Source organism: Myotis brandtii, unplaced genomic scaffold, assembly GCF_000412655.1.
Source record: "Myotis brandtii unplaced genomic scaffold, ASM41265v1 scaffold1297, whole genome shotgun sequence".
Classification (NCBI taxonomy): domain Eukaryota; kingdom Metazoa; phylum Chordata; class Mammalia; order Chiroptera; family Vespertilionidae; genus Myotis; species Myotis brandtii.
This window is the reverse complement of record NW_005354584.1, coordinates 129,400-149,584: the sequence shown is the minus strand read 5'-3', so window position 1 is coordinate 149,584 and position 20,185 is coordinate 129,400. Positions and strand designations below refer to the sequence as shown.

The window sequence follows — 20,185 nt, the reverse complement described above, 5'->3', positions numbered from 1 at the left end:
GTGGGACAATACTGAAATTGAAAAGCTTAGCCCATGGGATATGGAACCAATTCCTGATAATGGTATGTAATTGTTAAATAATGAACGTATTTTATCTTTATATTTTTAATTTTGTTACCTTACTAATGCGCACAGAGTGAATTGTATTCTTTAAGACATGTTTTCAAATTATTATGGTAACTGTGAACTTTGCTAAAAGAAGTCAACAGAATTATGTGTATCTGGTTCATCATTTCTTATCCTGTGTTTCCAGCTTGATGCTGGCTGTGTCTTAGGGGCCTATTGCCATTCTCACGGAAGCTTAAAACTCTGCCGCCCTCCTTCCCGCGGCCTCCGTTGCCTTGTCCTCATTCTCCTCTGTTACCCTGGTCTTCCTTCACAGGGAATATCTAACTTGACTTCTGTCTTCTGCTTCACCGCAGCTTGTCTATCTGACTGTGGGTGGTCTCTTTCTTTCCTTAGAGAGAGATGCCTGTTGTGGAGCCAGCCTCTCCCTTCAGTGCTTGCTGCCCACTGCTTCTACTTCTGTGGGACCTGACACTCAACCCTAGTTCATTCCCTGCCAGTTTTAGTTTTCTCTTTCCTTTCTCCTTTTAAGTTTGAGTTTATCTCCTGTACCTTAAAAGAGCTTTCATTTGGCTTTCGTGAACATTTTATCTACTAGTTATTTCCTTCTTGCAGACTTTTACTCTATGTTTCTCGCCTCCCGTTTCTTCACTCTCAAGCTTTCTTTTATACTAGAGGCCCGGTGCACGAAATTCATGGACGTGTGTGTGCGTGCGCACGCGCACGCGCACCTCAGCCAAGTCTGCACCCTCTCCAATCTGGGACCCCTCCAGGGATGTCTGACTGCCCGTTTAGGCCCAATCCCAGTGGGCAGTCGGACACCCCCCTCACAATCCAGGACTGCTGGCTCTCAAACGCTTGCTTGCCTGCCAGCCTGATCAGCCCCTAACCACTCCTCTGCCATCCTGGTCACCCCTAACTTCCCTCCCCTGCTGGCCTGGGTCCCCCCCAACTATCCTCCCCTGCCAGCCTGGTCCCCCCCAACTGCCCTCCCCTGCAGGCCTGATCCCCCTCAACTGCCCTCCCCTGCAGACCATCTTGTGGCCACATGGGGGCGGCCATCCCTCCCCTGCAGACCATCTTGTGGCCACATGGGGGCGGCCATCTTGTGTGTTGGAGTGATGGTCAATTTGCATACTGGTTGTGACTAATTAGCATATCCCTCTTATTGTGTTGGAGTGATGGTCAATTTGCATATGGGTAATGGATAATTAGCATATCCGGGCTAATTAGCATATCCCTCCCTTATTATATAGGATTAGTATTTATTCAGTGTAAAAACAAACAAAAACTTTTGTCCTTTCACCCCCACCACTTTTTGACATGAAATCTTGCTCCACGAGTTTTTCTGTGTCTGCCTTAGGGGCCAACCCCTTTTCTTTGTGTTTACTCTCTGATATGGCTCCATCAACCATTGTCATGGTTTACTTTGGAAATAAGGATTTTTATGGAAATGAGAATTTTTTTTCAAAAAATGTGTTTCTAATAACTACACTCTTGAAAGTCACCAGTGATCTCCCTTTGTTAGATTTTCATTTGAGCATAGTATCTTATAAATAATACGAAAAGTCATTTTTCAATGTAGAAAGCATGTAATAGATAAGGAAAACCCAGCATTTTAAAAATTATTTTCTTGTTCAAAGTATTACAAATAGTAGTACATATGTCTCCTTTATTTCCCCATTGACCTTCCCCCAAAACGCAGCATTTTTAAAAAATATTTTTTATTGATTTTTTACAGAGAGGGATAGAGAGTCAGAAACATCGATGAGAGAGAAACATCGATTCAGCTGCCTCCTGCACACTCCCCACTGGGGATGTGCCCACAACCAAGGCACATGCCCTTGACCGGAATCGAACCTGGGACCCTTCAGTCCTCAGGCCGATGCTTCATCCCCTGAGCCAAACCGGCCAGGGCAAAACCCAGCATTTTTTGAGGTCTTACTCTGTTTCAAAGAACTTTGTGCATGTTATTTCATCTAATCCTGCTCTGAGGTTGATGCTCTGTTATTTTACAGATGAAAGAAGTAAGGTTCAGAGAGTTTGCAGTAATTTGTTTAAGTCATACACACATCTAGAAAGGGTAGGAGTTAAGATTCTAACCCAAGTCATTCTAACCCAGACTTCAAACAGTGCCCCCCTACCCCCCAAATATGTTTTTATTGATTTATTGAGCCCAAAACCGAGGCATGTGCCCTGATTGGGAATTGAACCGTGACCTCCTGATTCATGGGCCAACACTCAGCCACTGAGCCAAATTGGCTGGGCTTTATATTAAATTAAATTAAAACTTTAATTTAATTTTTATTCATTTTAGAGAGGAAGGGAAAGGGAGAGAGAGATAGAAACACCAATGGGAGAAAATTATTGATTGGCTGCCTCCTACATACCCCACACTGGGGATCGAGCCCACAACTCGGGCATGTGCCCTGACTGGGAATCAAACCGTGATTTCCTGGTTCATAGGTTGATGCTTAACCACTGAGCTATGCTGGCCGGGCTTTATTGCACTTTCAAAATATTTTGTTTTGGAATAATTTGAGACTTACAGAATGTTACAAGAATAGTACATTGAATTTATGAATACCCAGTTTTCTCAAATGTTAACATCTTAAATAATTTATAGTGCAGCTATCAATCAGGAAGTTATCACTGATACAATTCTAATCCATAGGCCTTCAAATTTCGATCATTGTCCTAATGTCCTTTCACATATGGATTTCATTGCCGTGCCATCTTAATCTCTTTTAGTCTGGGGTCCCTGCGTCTTTTCATTCTTTCACGACCATAACACTTTTTAAGAATACTGGCCAATTATTTTGTAGAATTTCCCTCAGTTGGGGTTTGTCTGCTGTGTGTTTTTTTTTTTTTTTTCCGCGATTAAACCCAGGGTTTGCATTCGGGGCAAGAGTGTTAGAGAAATGTGTTTTCCATGCATATATTGGGAGGCACATGATACCAATTTATCCTGTTAACTTTAATCATTTGATTGAAGTGGTGTCTGCCAGTTTTCTCTGCTATTAAGTAACTACTTTGTTCTTTGTAATTAGTGTCTTCTTTATAGACCTTTGAATTGAATTTAAGTATAGTGTATATTTGTTTGTTTTATTCTTTGTGTTCTTTTTTTAACGGAATTCATAGTTGATCCACCTGAAGAATTAGGAGCTAGTATTTCTGTTACTTCAGATGAGCTAGAGAAATTGCTCTACAAACCACAAGATGGTGAATGGGGTCAAAAATCGAGGGATGAAGAATGTGAACGAATTATTAGTGGCATAGATCAACTTATGAATCTCGGTAAGTTTTTTTAGTATGAAAAGTTTTATGTTCAGGCTTTTCCACACAAGTATTTAAAAATATCATAGTCGTGGTTGTGTTTATTACTACAATTCCTACTTTTTACATGATGGTTGAGCTTGCAATATTAAATGTAGCTTTAGTGTATTTTATGAATTATTTGTGGAGAAATATCACTGAGGGGTTATGAATTTATTAATAAAAACTCTTCTGTCTGCCCTGACAGATATAGCAGCAGCTTTTGCCGGTCCAGTTGATCTGTGTACGTACCCGAAGTACTGTACTGTAGTGGCTTACCCAACTGATCTTTACACTATTCGAATGAGACTTGTTAATCGATTTTACAGGTTAGTAGAAACCTATTTTAAAAATAGTTTGAAAAGATACTTGGCTGAACCAACTAGAGTAAATGAGGTAATGGTAGTTGATGGTGACAGTGGTGGAATGGGGACTGACTAACATTTTTTGTTTCATTTTCTTTTTTTATTATTGTAATTTCTTGGTCCTGTAAGACATTGTGTTAGGTGCCTGTGGGTAGGTATGATTAGAACCTGGATAAGAAAAATTGCCAGATTTCATTCCTTAAGTAGTTTGTCCTTCTTTTTTTCTTACAAATTATGTTATGTAGTCTTTTTTTTTTTTTTTTTGAGAGAGAGAGAGAGAGAGAAACATCAGTTTGCATTCCGCTTATTTATGCATTCATTGGTTGCTTCCTGCATGTGTCCTGATGGCCCTGACTGGGGAGCGAACCCTACAGCTTTGACGTATATACAACACTAACCAACTGAGCTACCCGGCAGGGAGAGGTTAAATTTTTTATTTGTATGTTTAACATTCCTATATAGCTGTTCCATTTAAAAATAAAATTTAATTTAGTTAATAAGTGGACTTTGGCCTTTGAAAGATTAATATCCTAAAGCAATGTACGTTTTATCTCTGGCTTCTAGAGCACTGATAACTATCAAATTTCCTATTCTCAATGATATTTTTTTAAAGCAATCGAAGGTATCTTATTTTTTATAATTCAACTATTTTGAAAAATTTTATAAGCCTGGCCAGTGTGGCTCAGTGGTTGAGCATCGACCTATGCACCGAGAGGTCACTGGTTCAATTCCAGGTCAGGGTTGCGGGCTCGATCCACGTTAGGGGGTGTGCAGGAAGCAACCGATCAAGGATCCTATCTCGCCCTCTCCCTTCCTCTCTCTAAAAATCAATAAAAACATTTTTAAAAAATAAAAACTGATTTCTTGAGTTCACATTGTTGATATAATTTAGCTCTGTAGTCAAACATGGAAATGTGCATTTGATCAGAAATCCCTTTGTTACTTTACTGTGAGATTGACTCTTAGGATTGATGATGTTGAACACATTTTCTTTATTGAGTCTCAACAGCTTCAAATGTACCCATAGGCATTGTGAAAAGGGAGGATTGTTCTGTTGTTTTTCTGGATGTGATTAACTGATCTGTTAAGATTTTTGGTCCTTAAATGTATTCTGTGCAGTTCATCTTCCAGTATAATTGCTATAACTATGATCAAGTTGACAGCATGAGAAGGTTATTCATTGTTACTTTGCACTTTAAAAAAAAATTTTTTTTTGTTGATTTCAGAGAGGAAGAGAGAGGGAGAGAGAGATAGAAACATCAATGATGAGAGAGAATCATCGGATCGACTGCCTCCCACATGCCCCCACCGGGGATCGAGTTGCACTTTTGTTTTAATTAATATATCATGCTGGCTTAACATGCTGGGTGTTTTTACTTGGTTTCTGTCTTTTTATTTTCTAAACCATAAATTGCCTTTTTATTTTGAAGGAGGCTATCTGCATTGGTTTGGGAAGTCAGATATATAGAACACAATGCCAGAACATTTAATGAACCTGAGAGTGTAATTGCAAGATCAGCTAAGAAGATAACTGACCAACTTCTAAAATTTATCAAGTAAGTGACTTCATGTTATAGATATGGAAAAGTGAGTGACTTCGCATATTGTGTTCTTGCAGCGATCCAGTGCTTAATTTTTGCTCTCTGAATTTGATACCTTTTTAATGTGTTACTATAAATGACATTTCTTTACATACTTACTGTGATTGTAATTTCTGTACAGGAATGAGAAATGAATCCAAATTTTTCTACTTTTTAACATTTTGAAATAATTTAAACTATAGACATTTGCCACTTATATGAATCTGTTTCCACTCGGGTAACATTTTTTTACATATCTGTGATGTCCTGATGAAATGCTAAGGAACTAGTCTTGGTACAGTGCTATTGACTGTAGCTGTAACACTTTATTGGTTTTTGTTTTTTTAAAATATATTTTTATTGATTTCAGAGAGGAAGGGAGAGGGAGAGAGAGATAGAAACATCAGTGATGAGAGAGAATCATTAATCGGCTGCCTCCTGAAGGCCCCCTACGGGGGATCGAGCCTGCAACCCAGGCATGTGTCCCTGAAAGGAGTCAAACCCGGGACCCTTGAGTCCACAGACTGATGCTTTATCCACTCAGCAAAACCGGCTAGGGCATTAATTGGGTTTTTAGTTTTTATATCAATGTCCTTTTTCTGTATCAGGATCCTATCCAGAATCCCCATCATGCTCACTGTTTTCAATTTCTACATTTTCTTTAACCTGTTCCCCAGTCTTTCCTTTCTTTCATGACCTTGTCATTTTTTATAAGTGTTAGACAATCACTTTGTCACTGGTACTTAATTTGGGTTTGTATGATATTTCCTCATGATTAGATTTGAGTTTTAATCTTTGGATTAAATCTGTGTCCTGTGAGAGTGTTTGTACATGCATGGATATTCCACATAATTTCCTGCATTGGGAATCAGAATTGGAATAGTGCAATGAAAACTGACCTGGAAATCAGGATCCAAGGTCTAGCTTAATATCTTCTAGTGAATATTCTGTGTGACTTTGGACAAATTATTCAGCCTGTATCCTTTAAAATTAGTGAGTTTTGCTATATGATCTTATATGCCTTTTCCCCATAGCTACAAAAAAATTCTGTAGAAGAATACTGTATTAGAGAAGATAATTTATAAGTTATGCCATCATTTTCAATATGTAGCAACAAGTTGCAGTCTATGTCACTTTTCTGGGTTAAATCTGTCCTATGTCTGGGGGACTTGGACTTATTACCTCTTTCCCAGAACATACTTCTTTCTTTCTTCAGGAAGATCACATATCATTTTCATCTCCTTTATGCCTGGATATCACTGCTTTAGGATTTGTTCTGTTTTGACAGTGAGGTTAAGATATAATTTGCTTTAAGTTCTACTTCCTTTTTTTCTTCTATTCTCTTTTATCTCAAATCAACCATTTTCCTGGTACTCATCCTATGATTATTACTTGTGATGATACTAAGAAAAATTTCTCCGTGTATTCATTAACTGAGGCCATATATTTGTTATTTCTGGATTACCAGCTAAATTTTCGTGTATACGTAACTAAAAAAAACCCTTACTTTTCATATTCCAAGATAGTTGTTTCCACAGAGGGTAGAGTGAAAAACCTGATATTTCTCTGCTTGAAATTAGATATGCATAGTTGAGCAACTGTTTATATCTAACCTGTAGTTTGAATCTTTGGCAACAATAACGACATCTGCATACTGTTAAAAAAATGAAAAATTGTTTTTTTAGGAATCAAGACTGTACAGATATCTCAGAACTTTCTAACACTTCTGAAAATGATGAGCAAAATGCCAAGGCTTTGGTATGAAGTTTGTCAATTTTACAATGATTTTTGTTAATTTAAAATGGTAACTTGAAAGAATGAGTGAAGTACAAAATGTTGATTAAGTATATCAATTCTTGCTATATTCCAACTTACTATGAAAATAGGGCACTTGATAAAAACATTTTTAATTATCTAGATAATGACATAACTTGTTTTAGGCAATAATTGATTATCAATATACCAAACAAAATATGTTAAAGTGAACAACTTAGGCGTGGAATATGTTCTCTTTCCAAATTTTCACTAGAGAAAGGTATATTAAAGAAGTACCTTTGAAATTATTTTTTGTAAAACCCATATCTGAGCATGGATTTAATTGCAGTTGAGAATTCACAAGCTTTACCTGCTCATGTACCCTAGAGTCCTTCCTTGGGATGGTTTTGAAGTGTCAGTGAGGCAAGTAGCAGTGATGCTGCCCTTTTTGAGAATCAGGCTGTTGGATTTGTTTACAGGGAAGATAGTCTTTAAAAACAATATGGCGTAAAAAACCCCACCAACATAGCTTAATTTCTACACAAACTTTAGTTCACTGATTCGCATGCTAATTTATATTGGATTAAAAATGGGTATAGATTTAGGGAATAAGAAACTGTGGAGAGTACAAATGTGCAGGAATTGTAGGAGACTGTTTCTGGGATTTCTGCATAGAAATAAAACACAAATTTAAAGCTGCCTTTTATAGCTATGTTTTGGAATTAATGCATGTTCTTAGGGAATGTATAGGGTATTAAGAATAGTTGGTTTGTTAGAATCTGCGTACCACAAAGATTATCCAATATAGTCTGTCTTTTGAGATTTTGTTAACAAGTTATAACCTTATCTTTCATATACTTTTTAAATTAAAATTATTGCAATTCTAATGAGAATGTTAACACTTAAGGTGCTCTGATTTTTATTTCTAGGATGATAGTGATCTCCCTAAAACATCTTCTGGAAGAAGAAGAGTAAGTTAATCTGCCTGATTAATCTTTGTTGTTTACTTATTCTTTGTTTAAAATCAACCTAAGGTCTTAGGTGTTGTCTTTGAAAAGTTACATTGATATAGTTATGGAATATTTTGTAAGAGAAAGGGGAGTAATCACTGAAAGCTGGATAGTTAGGTAAGGTTTAGTGGAAGACTTGGGATTTTAACTATTTTCTCAGAATGAGATGGAGTTAAAACTAAAAAAGTAGGGGATATTACAATCCAAGCCGAAAAAGTAGGAAAGTGTGGCATGTTAGTGGGCTGCTGAGAGCACCGGTCTGACTGGTGTAGAGGGTAAATGCTGGAATAAGCAAAGTGGCTATGTCTGGCTGTTATTTTGGGAGCAAATAATGGTGATATTGAAAACCAAGGTTTTCATTTAAAGTAGAGAATAAACTGCACAGTCAAAATTGACAAATATATTTTGAGGGATATGAAGATAGGTGGTAAAGGAAATGAGTTAGGAGTTTATTGCAAGAATCTGGGAGTAAAGGATGGGAATCTAGTCAAGGATGGTGTTTGCTTGGAATGGAAAGGAAGGGAAGAAGATGAGACATTTGAAGGGAAAAATTAACTAGCATTTGGTAACTGAACCTTTTTTAAAAAAATGAGGATTAGTTGGGGGATGTATGGAAATAAGTTTTGGATATTGGGTAGTTAGAATTGTAGTGTCACCAGCAGAACTCTTGAAGTTTTAATGTAATATGTTAATTAAAACTCAAGGTTACTAATCTAGGAATGCTCAAAAATGTTAACATTTTAAATTTCATCCAAATGCTGCTTAAACTTTAAGCTTTTAATAAAAGTTTTCATAATATGCTTGCCCCAGATAACATGGAAAAGTTAGACTTGAATTTCCGTCATCTGATTTGTCATTTTCATATAATTTTCCCAAGTGTTTAGTACCTGTTTAGAATTTCTTTGCTATGCCTGCTCTAGCAAATTACAAATCTGGTGGCTTAAACAACAAAAATGTTATGTTACATTCCGTAAATTAGAAGTTTGACATGGTCTCACTGGGCTACAATCAGGGTGTCGGCATGGCTGTGTTCCTTCTGGGAACTCTAGGGTAGAATTTATGTCCTCACATTTTCCAGCTTCTAGAGGCTCATGGCCCCCTTCTTCCACCTTCAGGTCAGCAGTGTAACATCTTACAGTCTGACTCTGACCCTCTGCCTCCACTTGTAAGGACCCTTGTGATTACATTGGGCACAGCCAGATAATCTGGGACAGTCTCCCCATCTCAAGAGCATGCCTTTAGTCACAGCTGCCATGTAAAGTGACATAGCCCCTGGTTCTTGGCATTAGGATGCAGATATCTTTGAGTCATTATTCTGATTCTGCCTACCACATTATCCAATGTGATATTTCAAATTCTGTGAAAACATTTTCTAGATGTGGGAGATCAGTGCTGGATTGAAAAATGTTTCTAGAGTAACATGTTTCTAGATGTGACATTGGATTTTTACAGAAAAGTGGATTTTTTCCAAGTAGATAGAAAGTCAAATACGATATTATAGTGTCATTTTCCCAACACTGAAAATACTTTCGATATTGTGAATATATTTTTAGGGCCATGATTGGAAAAAAAGGAGCAGCAAAGCCACCAGCTATGTTGAAAGCAACTGGAAGAAACAGTGTAAGGAACTAGTGAACTTAATTTTTCAATGTGAAGATTCTGAACCATTTAGACAACCTGTTGATTTGGTTGAATATCCAGTAAGTTGCCATTTTTTTGAATGTTTGGGGCTTTTTAAAGTTTGTGTAGAGGAGATCGATGTAGAGGTATTTAAATTAAACTTTTAAAGAGTAAGATGTCTAGTTTCATGTTAGGTTTTTCTCTTACCATTAAGACAGTTACCTAATAATGGGAGGATTCTACATGGTATCTATTATCTAAGAAGTCCCAGCGCCAGGAAAACTGTAAATTGTGTAAAAAGTGTCTGTTTTCACTCTAGTAATAAAAGAATGGAAAATGACCTTTAAAAAAAAAGTCAGAAAGTAAAGCACAAACTTACTGTGAAAGCTTGGAAATGACAAAAGATGTAAAGAAGGAAATAAAAACCAGTTCATGTCTGGCTCTCCCTTTCCTGACCCCTCTTCTCCCCCGCACTCCCACCAGGTGTATTACCTTTGCCTTTCCCTCTCCTAAGCTTCAAGGGCCCTTCTGCATCCGAAACTGGTTTTGTGAGCCTGCGCAGTCCAGCTGGCTTACTTTTGCTAGCTTTGTAACTTTCTAAATAAACTTTCTCTTACAATTTGAAAAAAACACAAATAAAAATACCAGCCAATGTCCTGCTACCAAGTATACTTGGTTATTTCTTGCCTTGTCATTATGTCTGGGTCGTGTTTTTTAAAAAGTTATTAATGATTCTTAAGCTCCTTCTAATTTTTTTCTCTTCTATAATCCTATATAATAAAAGGGTAATATGCAAATTGACCAAACGGCAGAATGACCGGTCGCTATGATGTGCACTGACCACTAGGGGGCAGATGCTCAATGCAGGAGCAGCCCCCTGGTGTTCAATGTGCTCCCACAGCGGGAGTGCCACTCAGCCAGAAGCCCTGAGCTGGGCTCACGGCTGGCGAGCGCAGCGGCGGTGGTGGGAGCCTCTCCTGCCACCGCTGCAGCGCTAAGGATGTCTGGCTGCCAGCTTAGGCCCCATCTCCATGGAGAGTGGGCCTAAGCCATCAGTCAGACATCCCTTGAGGGCTCCTGGACTGTGAGAGGGCACAGGTTGGGCTGAGGGACCCCCCCCCCCCAAGTGAACAAATTTTGTGCACCAGGCCTCTAGTTTTTAATATTTTAGAGATCTGATGCACTTATATTTCTATAAGCAGGAATGAAAATTTTGAACTAATTATTGTTTTTAAAACCTAGGACTATCGAGATATTATAGATACTCCAATGGATTTTGGAACAGTAAGGGAGACTTTAGAAGCGGAAAATTATGACAGCCCTTTGGAATTTTGCAAAGACATCCGGTTGATATTTAGCAATGCAAAAGCATATACACCAAACAAAAGATCAAAGGTAATTTAAAGTGGTTTATAAGAAGAGAAGAGCATGATCTGTTATAGATGATAATTTTCTGCTGGCTGGGAGAGGTTGGAACATTAAAGATAAGTGAGTAGAGCAAGACTACTGTTGAGAATAGAGCTTCTGCCACTGCCCAAATAGCTGCTCTTGCTACCTCACCACAATTAATGTTTATCTTCCTGCAGTTTTATGAATGGATTGGTGGGAGTGAGGGCCTCAGTAAAAATGAACAAATTTAAATTTGATATGTAGAAGGAGAAAAATCTATATTTTCATGCAGATGGGAATCTTGAAAAGTGGGTTGAAAATTTATTGATAGAGCTGGAAGAATATTAAAAGTAAGAAAATGAAAATCTGAATGTGGGGGTAGGACTACTGTAAACTAATATTTTGGATCCGAAGAAGAAACACATGAGTGATCTGATTATTTAAGAATACAAGTATGGAGTACATTTCTAAATCTTTGTTAAAAAGTTATACATTGGATAACTTTCAAAACTTGTTGAAACATAATAACACAAAAGAGCCCACATGCTGTCAGGGAATTTTCACAAACATCACAAAACCTGTGTGGCCAAGGTGCTGGGTAATTAAAAACAAAACAAAACACCACAGCAATAATTTGAGGAGATTTATACCACTTTCTCTGTCTGCCATCAGTGACTCTCACTGCTAATTAATCATTTTGTCTTAATTTCACTTTCTCCTCATTATTATCAGGTTCCTCCCACATTATTAATTCTCGTCTCAGCATTCAATTTCCAAATTGTTTATTGGATCAGTTTAACATTCAAATCTAAAATTTTTCATGCTTGTGTTATTGTCAAAGTCACTATTGTGAGACTGTTTCTTTCCAGAAAGGAAATAAATTTCATTAATTCCCCCCCCCCTTTTTAAATATATTTTTATTGATTTCAGGGAGGAAGGGAGCGGGGGGAGAGAGAGAAACATCAATGATGACAGAGAATCACTGATTGCCTTCTACACTCCCCCCACTGGGGATCAAGCCCGCAACCTGGGCATGTGCCCTTGACCAGAATTGAACCTGGGACCGACCCTTCAGTCCTCAGGCCGACGCTCTATCCACTGAATCAAAGTGGCTAGGGCATCTCCCTTCTCTTTTTTAAAAAACATATATTTTTATTGATTTCAGAGAGGAAGGGAGAGGGAGAGAGATAGAAACATCAATGATGAGAGAGAATCATTGATTGGCTGCCTCCTGCACACCCCACACTAGGGATTGAGCCCACAACCCGGGCTTGTGCCCCGACCTGGAATTGAACTATGACCTCCTGGTTCATAGGTCAATAATCAACCTACTGAGCCATGCCGACCAGGCTTCCTCTTTTGTTTTAAATATATGTTTGAGGATTCATACCATACAACTCACTGTTTAAAGTATATAATTTAATGGTTTCCGATATACTACATTATCAGGTTTTCAAAATTGTGGTTAAATCTATATAACATAAAACTTATAATTTTAACCATTTTAAGTGCAATTCAGTAGCATTAATTATATTCACAATATTGTTTAACTGTCACTGCTATCTACTTCCAAAACTCTTTCATAACTCCAAACAGAAACTCCGTAACCTTTAAGCAATTAATTCCACATTCTCCCTTTCCCTCAGCCCTTGGTAGTCTCTAATCTACTTTCTATCTTTAAGAATCTGCCTATTCTAGATATTTCATGTAAGTTCAATAATACAATTTGTCCTTTTGTGTCTAACTTATTTCACTTTTCATAATGTCTTAAAGGTTCATCCAAGTTGTAGTATGAGAACTTTCTTTTTATGGCTGAATAATTATCCATTTTATGGGTTGGGTATATGATATTTTGTTTATTCATTTATCTCTTGATGGACACTTGAGTTATTTCTATTTTTTTGGCAATTGTGATTAATGCTGCAATGAATATTGCAATACAAGTATCTGTAAGAGTTCTTGCTCTCAATTTCTTTGGATATATAAGAGTGGAATTGCTGGTTCCTAGGGTAATTGTATGTTTAGCTTTTCTAGGAACCACCAAACTGTATTCCATGATGGCTGCATCATTTTATATTCCCTCAGCAAAGTATGAGGATTCTAATTTCTCCATATCCTTGCCAGTGTGTTTTCTTAAATTGTAGCCATCCTAGTGAGTGTGAAGTATTACTCTTGTGGTTTTGATTTGCATTTCTCTTATTACTTATAACAAATTGCACCTGAGATTTATTCTAATCAGGTATGGTAGGACAGGCAGATCTGGAGATGACTGCCATGAAGGAAGAAGTTTATACTAACAGATTCCTAGAAATGAGGCACACCTCACCATGCAGGGCCCCGTGGGGATGCACCAGCTTTGGTCAGTAGGCAGGGGCCGGGAAAGGGAAGATTATAGCACAGAGCCTGTAGTTTGAGGTTTTCGCAGGACGCAAAGCTGGGTGCAAAGTCAAGTTTAGGATTGGCTAGCTTGAATATTTCCCATAGCTTTGGCCTATAGGGGTGGTCTCTAGGTGTCTGGTTCCTGGTGTGATTTAGGGTGGGGGGAATGGAATATTGGCTTGATATGTGAGAGTTTTATCAAGAAGATAGAGGTATGAACCCTGGATTGTTTTGTGTATCAGAGGCATGTTTGTTTTTAAGAGAGTTCTTTGCTATCTTGAGGAATTAGCTAGCCATGGGAGGGACAATCTCTCCAGGATCAAGTTTCCTAATGCCAGAGCATCAAGAATGCAGAATATAGTCAATACACTAATGTTGAGCATCTCTTCACGTGCTTATGGTTATTGGCCACTCTATATCTTCTATGGAGAAATACCTATTCAAGTGCTTTGCCCATTTTCTAATTGGATATTTTTGTTGTTGAGTTGTAGGAATTTGTTCGTATATTCTGGATATTAATCTTTGTCAAATGTTTTCCAGATATTTTCTCTCATTCTGTAGTTTGTCCTTTCACTTGTTTGCAATGTCCTTTGATGTATAAAAGTTTTCATTTGATGAGGTCCCGTCTACCTTTTGTGTGTGTGTGTTTTTTGTGTTTTTGGTTTCATGTTTAAGAATCCATTGTTATAAATGTTCACCCCTATGTGTTCTTCTAAGAGTTTTGTGGTATAGCTCTTATATTTAAGTTGTTGATCCCTATTGAGTTAATATTTGTATATGGTGTGAGGTGGAAATACATTTGTCCCAGCACCATCTATTGAAGAGACTATTCTTTTCCCATTGAATAAACTTGGCACCATTTTTGAAAATCAGTTGGCCATAGATAGATAGGTTTATTTTCGCACTCAATTCTATTCCATTATATGTATGTGTTTGTGTGTCCATCTATCTATACATCAGTACCACAATGTTTTGTTTACTGTAGCTTCGTAGTAAGTTTTGAAATCAGGAAGTGTGAGTCCTCCCACTATTTTCTTTTTCAAGATTCAGCTACTCAGGGTCCCTGGCAATTCTTTGAGAGCTTGAGGAATAGCTTTTGCCATTTCGAAAAAGTCCTTTGAATTTTTTATAGAGATTGCATTGAATGTATAGATTGCTTTGTGCAGTATTGACATATTGACACTGTTAAGTCTTCCTATTTCTTAACAGGGGATGTTTTTCCATTTATTTAGGTCTAATTTCTTCCAGTAGTGTTTGTAATTTTCAGTGACAAGTCTTAACACCTCCTTGGTTAAGTTTATTCCCAGTTTATTGTTTTAGATGGTATTTGAAATTCAGTTGCTTTCTTAATTTCTTTTTCTGATTGTTCATTGTTGGTGTATTAGAAACACAACTAATTCTTGTATGTGGTTATTGTACCCTATAATTTTGCTGAATTCATTTATTAGTACTAACAACTGGAATCTTTGAGTGTTACTATATATAGAATCATGTCATCTGTAAATTGAGATAGTTTTACTTCTACCATTCCAATTTGAATGATAATTTTATTTTCTTGTCTAATTGCTCTCACTAGAACTTAAAGCACATTGTTGAATAGCAGAGGTGAAAGCAGGCATCTTTGTCTTATTCCTGATCTCAGGGAAAGATTTTTAGTCTTTCACCATTGTATATGATGCTAACGGGTTTTTTATATATGCCATATTACTGAATTTTCATAAAAGCTAATGAGAAAACCTGAAAATGGTGATAAGATAATCAGAGGTTTCAAACAATATGATTGTTAAAATTGGTGACTTATACTAGACTTCAGGTTTCAATGAAAAGAATAAGTTTAACATATGCACAATATTGAAAATAACTGTTAAAGATCATAAAAAAATCAGATCAGGGATTGCAAATTTCACATATTTTACAGATATATTTATATGGTAGATATATGAAGCATTTTTAAAGGTTCTCTAGTATGAATCACTCATGCATCAGTGATTCATAATTAGCTCTGGAACATTAGACTTGTGCACTTATTCTCAGGAATGATTGGGACGAGTAAAGAGTACTTCCTGTAAATACATAGCTGTACCAAATGTTACTTATAGTAGTACTTAACATCACATTGCTGTTCTTTCCAAGATTTGATGTTATTTAATTATAAAAATAGTTAAAACACAGTCTTTCGTTTGTAGTAAAATTTTAGGCCATATTTTCCTCTTTCTGCCGGATGCAAGGTATTCTTTGTCTGTAATTCAGATTTGGATCTAAGTGTCATCAAAGGCATTCAGATTTCAAGTAGAGACTGGTGAGAAGTTCCCTTGCCTCAAAGAGACACTGCTCTTTTGCTGCCTCAGTAGCAATTTGAAAACCAACAAACTTCCCATCTAACTTTTGGAAAAGGTTACATGTAGGTTTGTACATGTAGATGGGAAAATGGGAAAAGCCAAGATAGTTGCTCTTTCTTGCAGACTCTTGTAGCTGTCATTGAAGGGAAGGGGTGGGAAATAGATAAAGTCAGTAAGAGCCATTATCTGTAACACTAATGTAAAAGATTACAAGTAGCCTCAGTGATTACATTCTCATTTAGAAAAATACTTTTAAAGTTACTTTGTGGTTATAGTTTTGCTTTTATATTCTTGCAGATTTACAGTATGACCTTGAGGTTGTCTGCCTTATTTGAAGAAAAAATGAAGAAAATCTCCTCTGATTTTAAAATTGGTCAAAAATTCAATGAAAAACTTCGAAGAAGCCAGAGATTCAGGAGACAGCAAAATTGTAACCGTTTCAATCAGGCTAACAAAAGTACCAGGTAAATTGGTTATTGCCAGCTTTCTATGCAACTTTGTAAAATTTCAGGTCGTGATAATGTTTTTGATTTTATTATGCAAACGATTCTTAATCATTTTAGACAACATTTAGAAAAGAATAGTCCCTTTTTGGCTTGATAACATTCTGTTCATTGATTTGCAATTATGTAAGTTTTTAAAGCATTTAATGAAAATCATCAATTGTAAAAGAATTTTATAAAGGGTTATTTATTTATCTTATTGCTTTGAGAGAGAAACACCAATAGGAGAGAGAAACATCGATAGGTTGCCTCCTGTACTCCCTGACCAGGGATAGAACCTGCAACCTAGGTATGTGCCCTGACCAGGAATTGAACCTGCCACCTTTTGGTGCATGGGATGATGCTCCAACCAACTGAGCCACCCCGGCCAGGGCATAAAGGGTTATTTAAGATACCATTTATATTTTTCGTAATGAACTTTTTGTTTTTAATGCAGAGAGTAAAGTGATTATTGTATATGGACTTTGAGCATTTGATATTTATGAGAAAACATCTATTAGGTATAACATACCATATTTTTTACTGAGAATTAGTTGTAAAGAAGAATTATAAAATGCAGGGTTTATTCTCTTCATAATTTAATATTAATTTATATTCTGTCTTTGACGATGTAGCTTACATTGATATAAAATTTACATGTATTTTGGAGTATTGAAATGTGCAAATTGATGTTGTTTAGTTTGTTTTTATATATGGTTTGAATGTGCACTCTACCCTTGATGGGTTTCTTCATGGTTGTTCTGGGGATTACACTATGCATTTCAATTCAAAACAATCTACTTTAGTGTTTTGGTATTTTTTTAAATCTACTTTTGTTTAATACTATTTAATTCTCATAGATAAAAGAATTTTGTTGTAGGTTAGTTCTCTTCAGTTATTTGTGCTATTGTCCTATAGCTTACATCTTTATATGTTATCTGCAGTTGGCTATTAAATCAGACCGGGAATCAAACTGGTGACTTCCTGGTTCATGGGTTGACACTCAACCACTGAGCCACACTGGCCAGGCTCTTTAGTCTTTTTTAATCTGGAATTTTATTTGTAACCTTTGTCTTCTTGATAGACATTTTTAAGACTATAGGCCATTTATTTTATAAAATGACCCCCAGTTTGGATTTGTTTATTATTGTATGAGTTTTTATTGTTATTAAAATTTTTTAATTAAAATATTTTTTTTAAGAGAGGAAGGGAGAGGGAGAGAGAAACATTGATGTGAAAGCAAAACATTGATCTGCTGCCTCTTGCATGCCCCCTACGGGGATCTGGTTCCAAAATCTGAGCATGTGCCCTGACCGGGAATGAAACCAGCAGCAACTTTTTGGTGCCAGGGATGATGCCCAACCAACTTAGCCACACTCGCCAGGGCTTACTTATTTTTAAAAACTCTGCTTTCTCTTTGAACCAAGAAGGAGTCTTAACAGCTCAGAAGAACATAGGATAAGAAAGGAAAGCTTTTTCTCTTGAGGTACTACTAATTTGTGTACTGTTAAAAATTATATTTATGATAAGTATCAGCATGTAATGATTTTTTTTTGTATTCACTGGTCTGCCTCCAGTTGTTATTAATGGAAGTTAAAATCTGTCTTGACATACAAGCTTGAATTTTCTTGATTATGATGATATAAACAATTACTGCTTTAATGAATTGTGGTTATCTTTTAGCTCAAATGCTTTAGATATTCCTAAAAAGCCCTTTATCTTTTTGTTTGAAAGGAAAAGAGTATTATCTCAACATGAGTATTACCCAGATCTATAATGTAAATCCAAAGATGTATTGTTTTAAACTTCCACTATTTCCACCCATAATCCACGGCTCAGGGGCCAAACGTGGTGAATTAGAACTTAGATGTAAACAGTGTGGTCTTAGAAAAAAATTAGCTTGTCCAGCTCTGGCCAGCGTTGCTCAGTGTTTAGAGTGTCAGCCCACAGACCAAAGGGTCGTGGGTTCAATTCTTGGTCAAGGCCACATACCTGTGTTGCAGGTTTGATCCCTGGCCCCAGTTGGGGCATGTTTGAGGAGGCAACCAATCGATGTCTCTCTCACATTGATGTTTCTTTCTCTTTCTCTCTTTGTCTCTCTCTCCCCCTCTCCCCTGGCCCCCTTCTCCCCTCTCCCTTCTCTAAAAATCAATGGGAAAGTGTATCCTCAGGTGAGGATTAACAAAATTAATTTGTTCTGATCTCTTTTTTGCCTCTGTTCTTTTTTTTAAATTAAATATATTTTTATTGATTTCAGAGAGGGAGGGAGGAAGGGAGGGAGGGGGAGAAGAGAAAGAGGAGAGAGAGAGAGAGAATATGAACATCCATGATGAGAGAAAATCACTGATTGGCTGCCTCCTGCACGTCTCACACTGGGGGATCGAGCTTGCAACCCAGGCATGTGCCCTGACTGGGAATCAAACTGTGACCTCCTGGTTCATAGGTCCCCACGCTCAACCATTGAACCACACCAGATGGGCCTCTTTTTTTTTTTTTTTTAAATAGAATTTATTAGGGTGACATTGGTTCATAAAATTATATAGGTTTCAGGGGTACAGGTCAGTAATACATCATATGTATATTGTATTGTGTATTCACTCCAAGTCAAGTCTTCTTCCATCACCATTTATTCCTCCTTTACCCTCTCTTCCCCCACCCTCCTTTTTGCTTTTCTGTTCAGGTTTTGTTGATTTCTTCTCTTAATTTTATACTGTGTTTAGAAACATAAATAGGAAACTAGTTGGGTCATATTGAGACTCAGATTTATAATGTGAAAAATGCCTATATTACATAAATGTTGGTTCTCCCTAAGCACTTAATCCCAAGAACCATATTCAATGTGATTTTCTGTTAACTGTTACTTGGATCATTTGTTCATTACTCCAATTTGTGATAAAACAATATCAAATTTAAAGTAAGAATATTAATAATAATCCATGCCAGAAAAAGATGTTAATAACGGATATTTTAATATTTTGATCTAAAATTATTCTCAGATTAAAGTAATAATATACTTTTATTTAGGTGTTTTCTGTTTTGTTAAATACAGCTTCTTTTGTTCATATCTCTGACCAGAAATACCAAGCAGAAGCGTTTAAAATCTCAGATAAGAGTAATTCCTGAGTTGGTAGGTTCTCCTACGCAGTCTACCTCAAGCCAGGCAGCTTATTCTGCAAGCCACAAGACACGTGCCAGTGTCTCTTCAGGTGTTTCTTCTGAGGACTCTTCAGATTCAGCAGGATCATCAGAAAGAATGAGAAGAAGTAGACCTGTCACTCTAACAAATGGTTCTACATTATCTGGTGAGAAGTAGAACGTTATGTTATTCAACTGCTGAGTGCTCAGGTGTATAATACTGCTAGTTTCATAATAGAAGGGAGTAGAAAGGGGGGCTAATTAAGTTTTTAAATGGAAGTTTGTTTATTAAGTATATACACTTTATTTTCTGAATCCAAAGCAGGAGTAATACGCTGCTTTCAGAAATAAGAGAACAAACGATTCAAAATGCTGATTATGTACTTTTTTTTAAATGTTTTTTTTCTTTTATTTCTATATTTCTTTATTGATTTCAGAGAGGAAGGAAGAGGGAGAGAGAGATAGAAACATCAATGATGAGAAAGAATCATTGATCGGCTGCCTCCTGCACGCCCCCTACTGGGGATCAAGCCCACAACCCAGGCATGTGCCCTTGGCCGGAATCGAACCTGGGACCCTTTAGTCCACAGGCCAGCGCTCTATCCACTGAGCCAAACTGGTTAGGGCTAATTATGTACCTTTTAATACCAATTTTATCAGCTGTTTTTATTTTATTTTAATTAAATCTTTATTGTTCAGATTATTACAGTTGTTCCTCTTTTTTCCCCCCATAGCTCCCCTTCACCCAGT

General features: G+C 36.9%; 1 protein-coding gene across 1 annotated transcript in view; it reads left to right on the top strand.

Annotated features, from left to right (window-relative positions):
- BRWD1 (bromodomain and WD repeat domain containing 1) overlaps nt 1–20,185 on the top strand; it is a gene marked incomplete at its 5' end in the record, with an annotated part of 91,899 nt that overhangs the window by 56,421 nt on the left and 15,293 nt on the right. Inside the window, 10 exons of the mRNA XM_005859729.2 lie at nt 1–62; nt 3,208–3,363; nt 3,590–3,710; nt 5,177–5,302; nt 7,012–7,084; nt 8,011–8,052; nt 9,645–9,791; nt 10,954–11,106; nt 16,116–16,282; nt 19,376–19,602. Of these exons, the coding sequence (XP_005859791.2) occupies nt 1–62; nt 3,208–3,363; nt 3,590–3,710; nt 5,177–5,302; nt 7,012–7,084; nt 8,011–8,052; nt 9,645–9,791; nt 10,954–11,106; nt 16,116–16,282; nt 19,376–19,602 (1,274 nt within the window). The remainder of the gene's footprint in view (nt 63–3,207; nt 3,364–3,589; nt 3,711–5,176; nt 5,303–7,011; nt 7,085–8,010; nt 8,053–9,644; nt 9,792–10,953; nt 11,107–16,115; nt 16,283–19,375; nt 19,603–20,185) is intronic.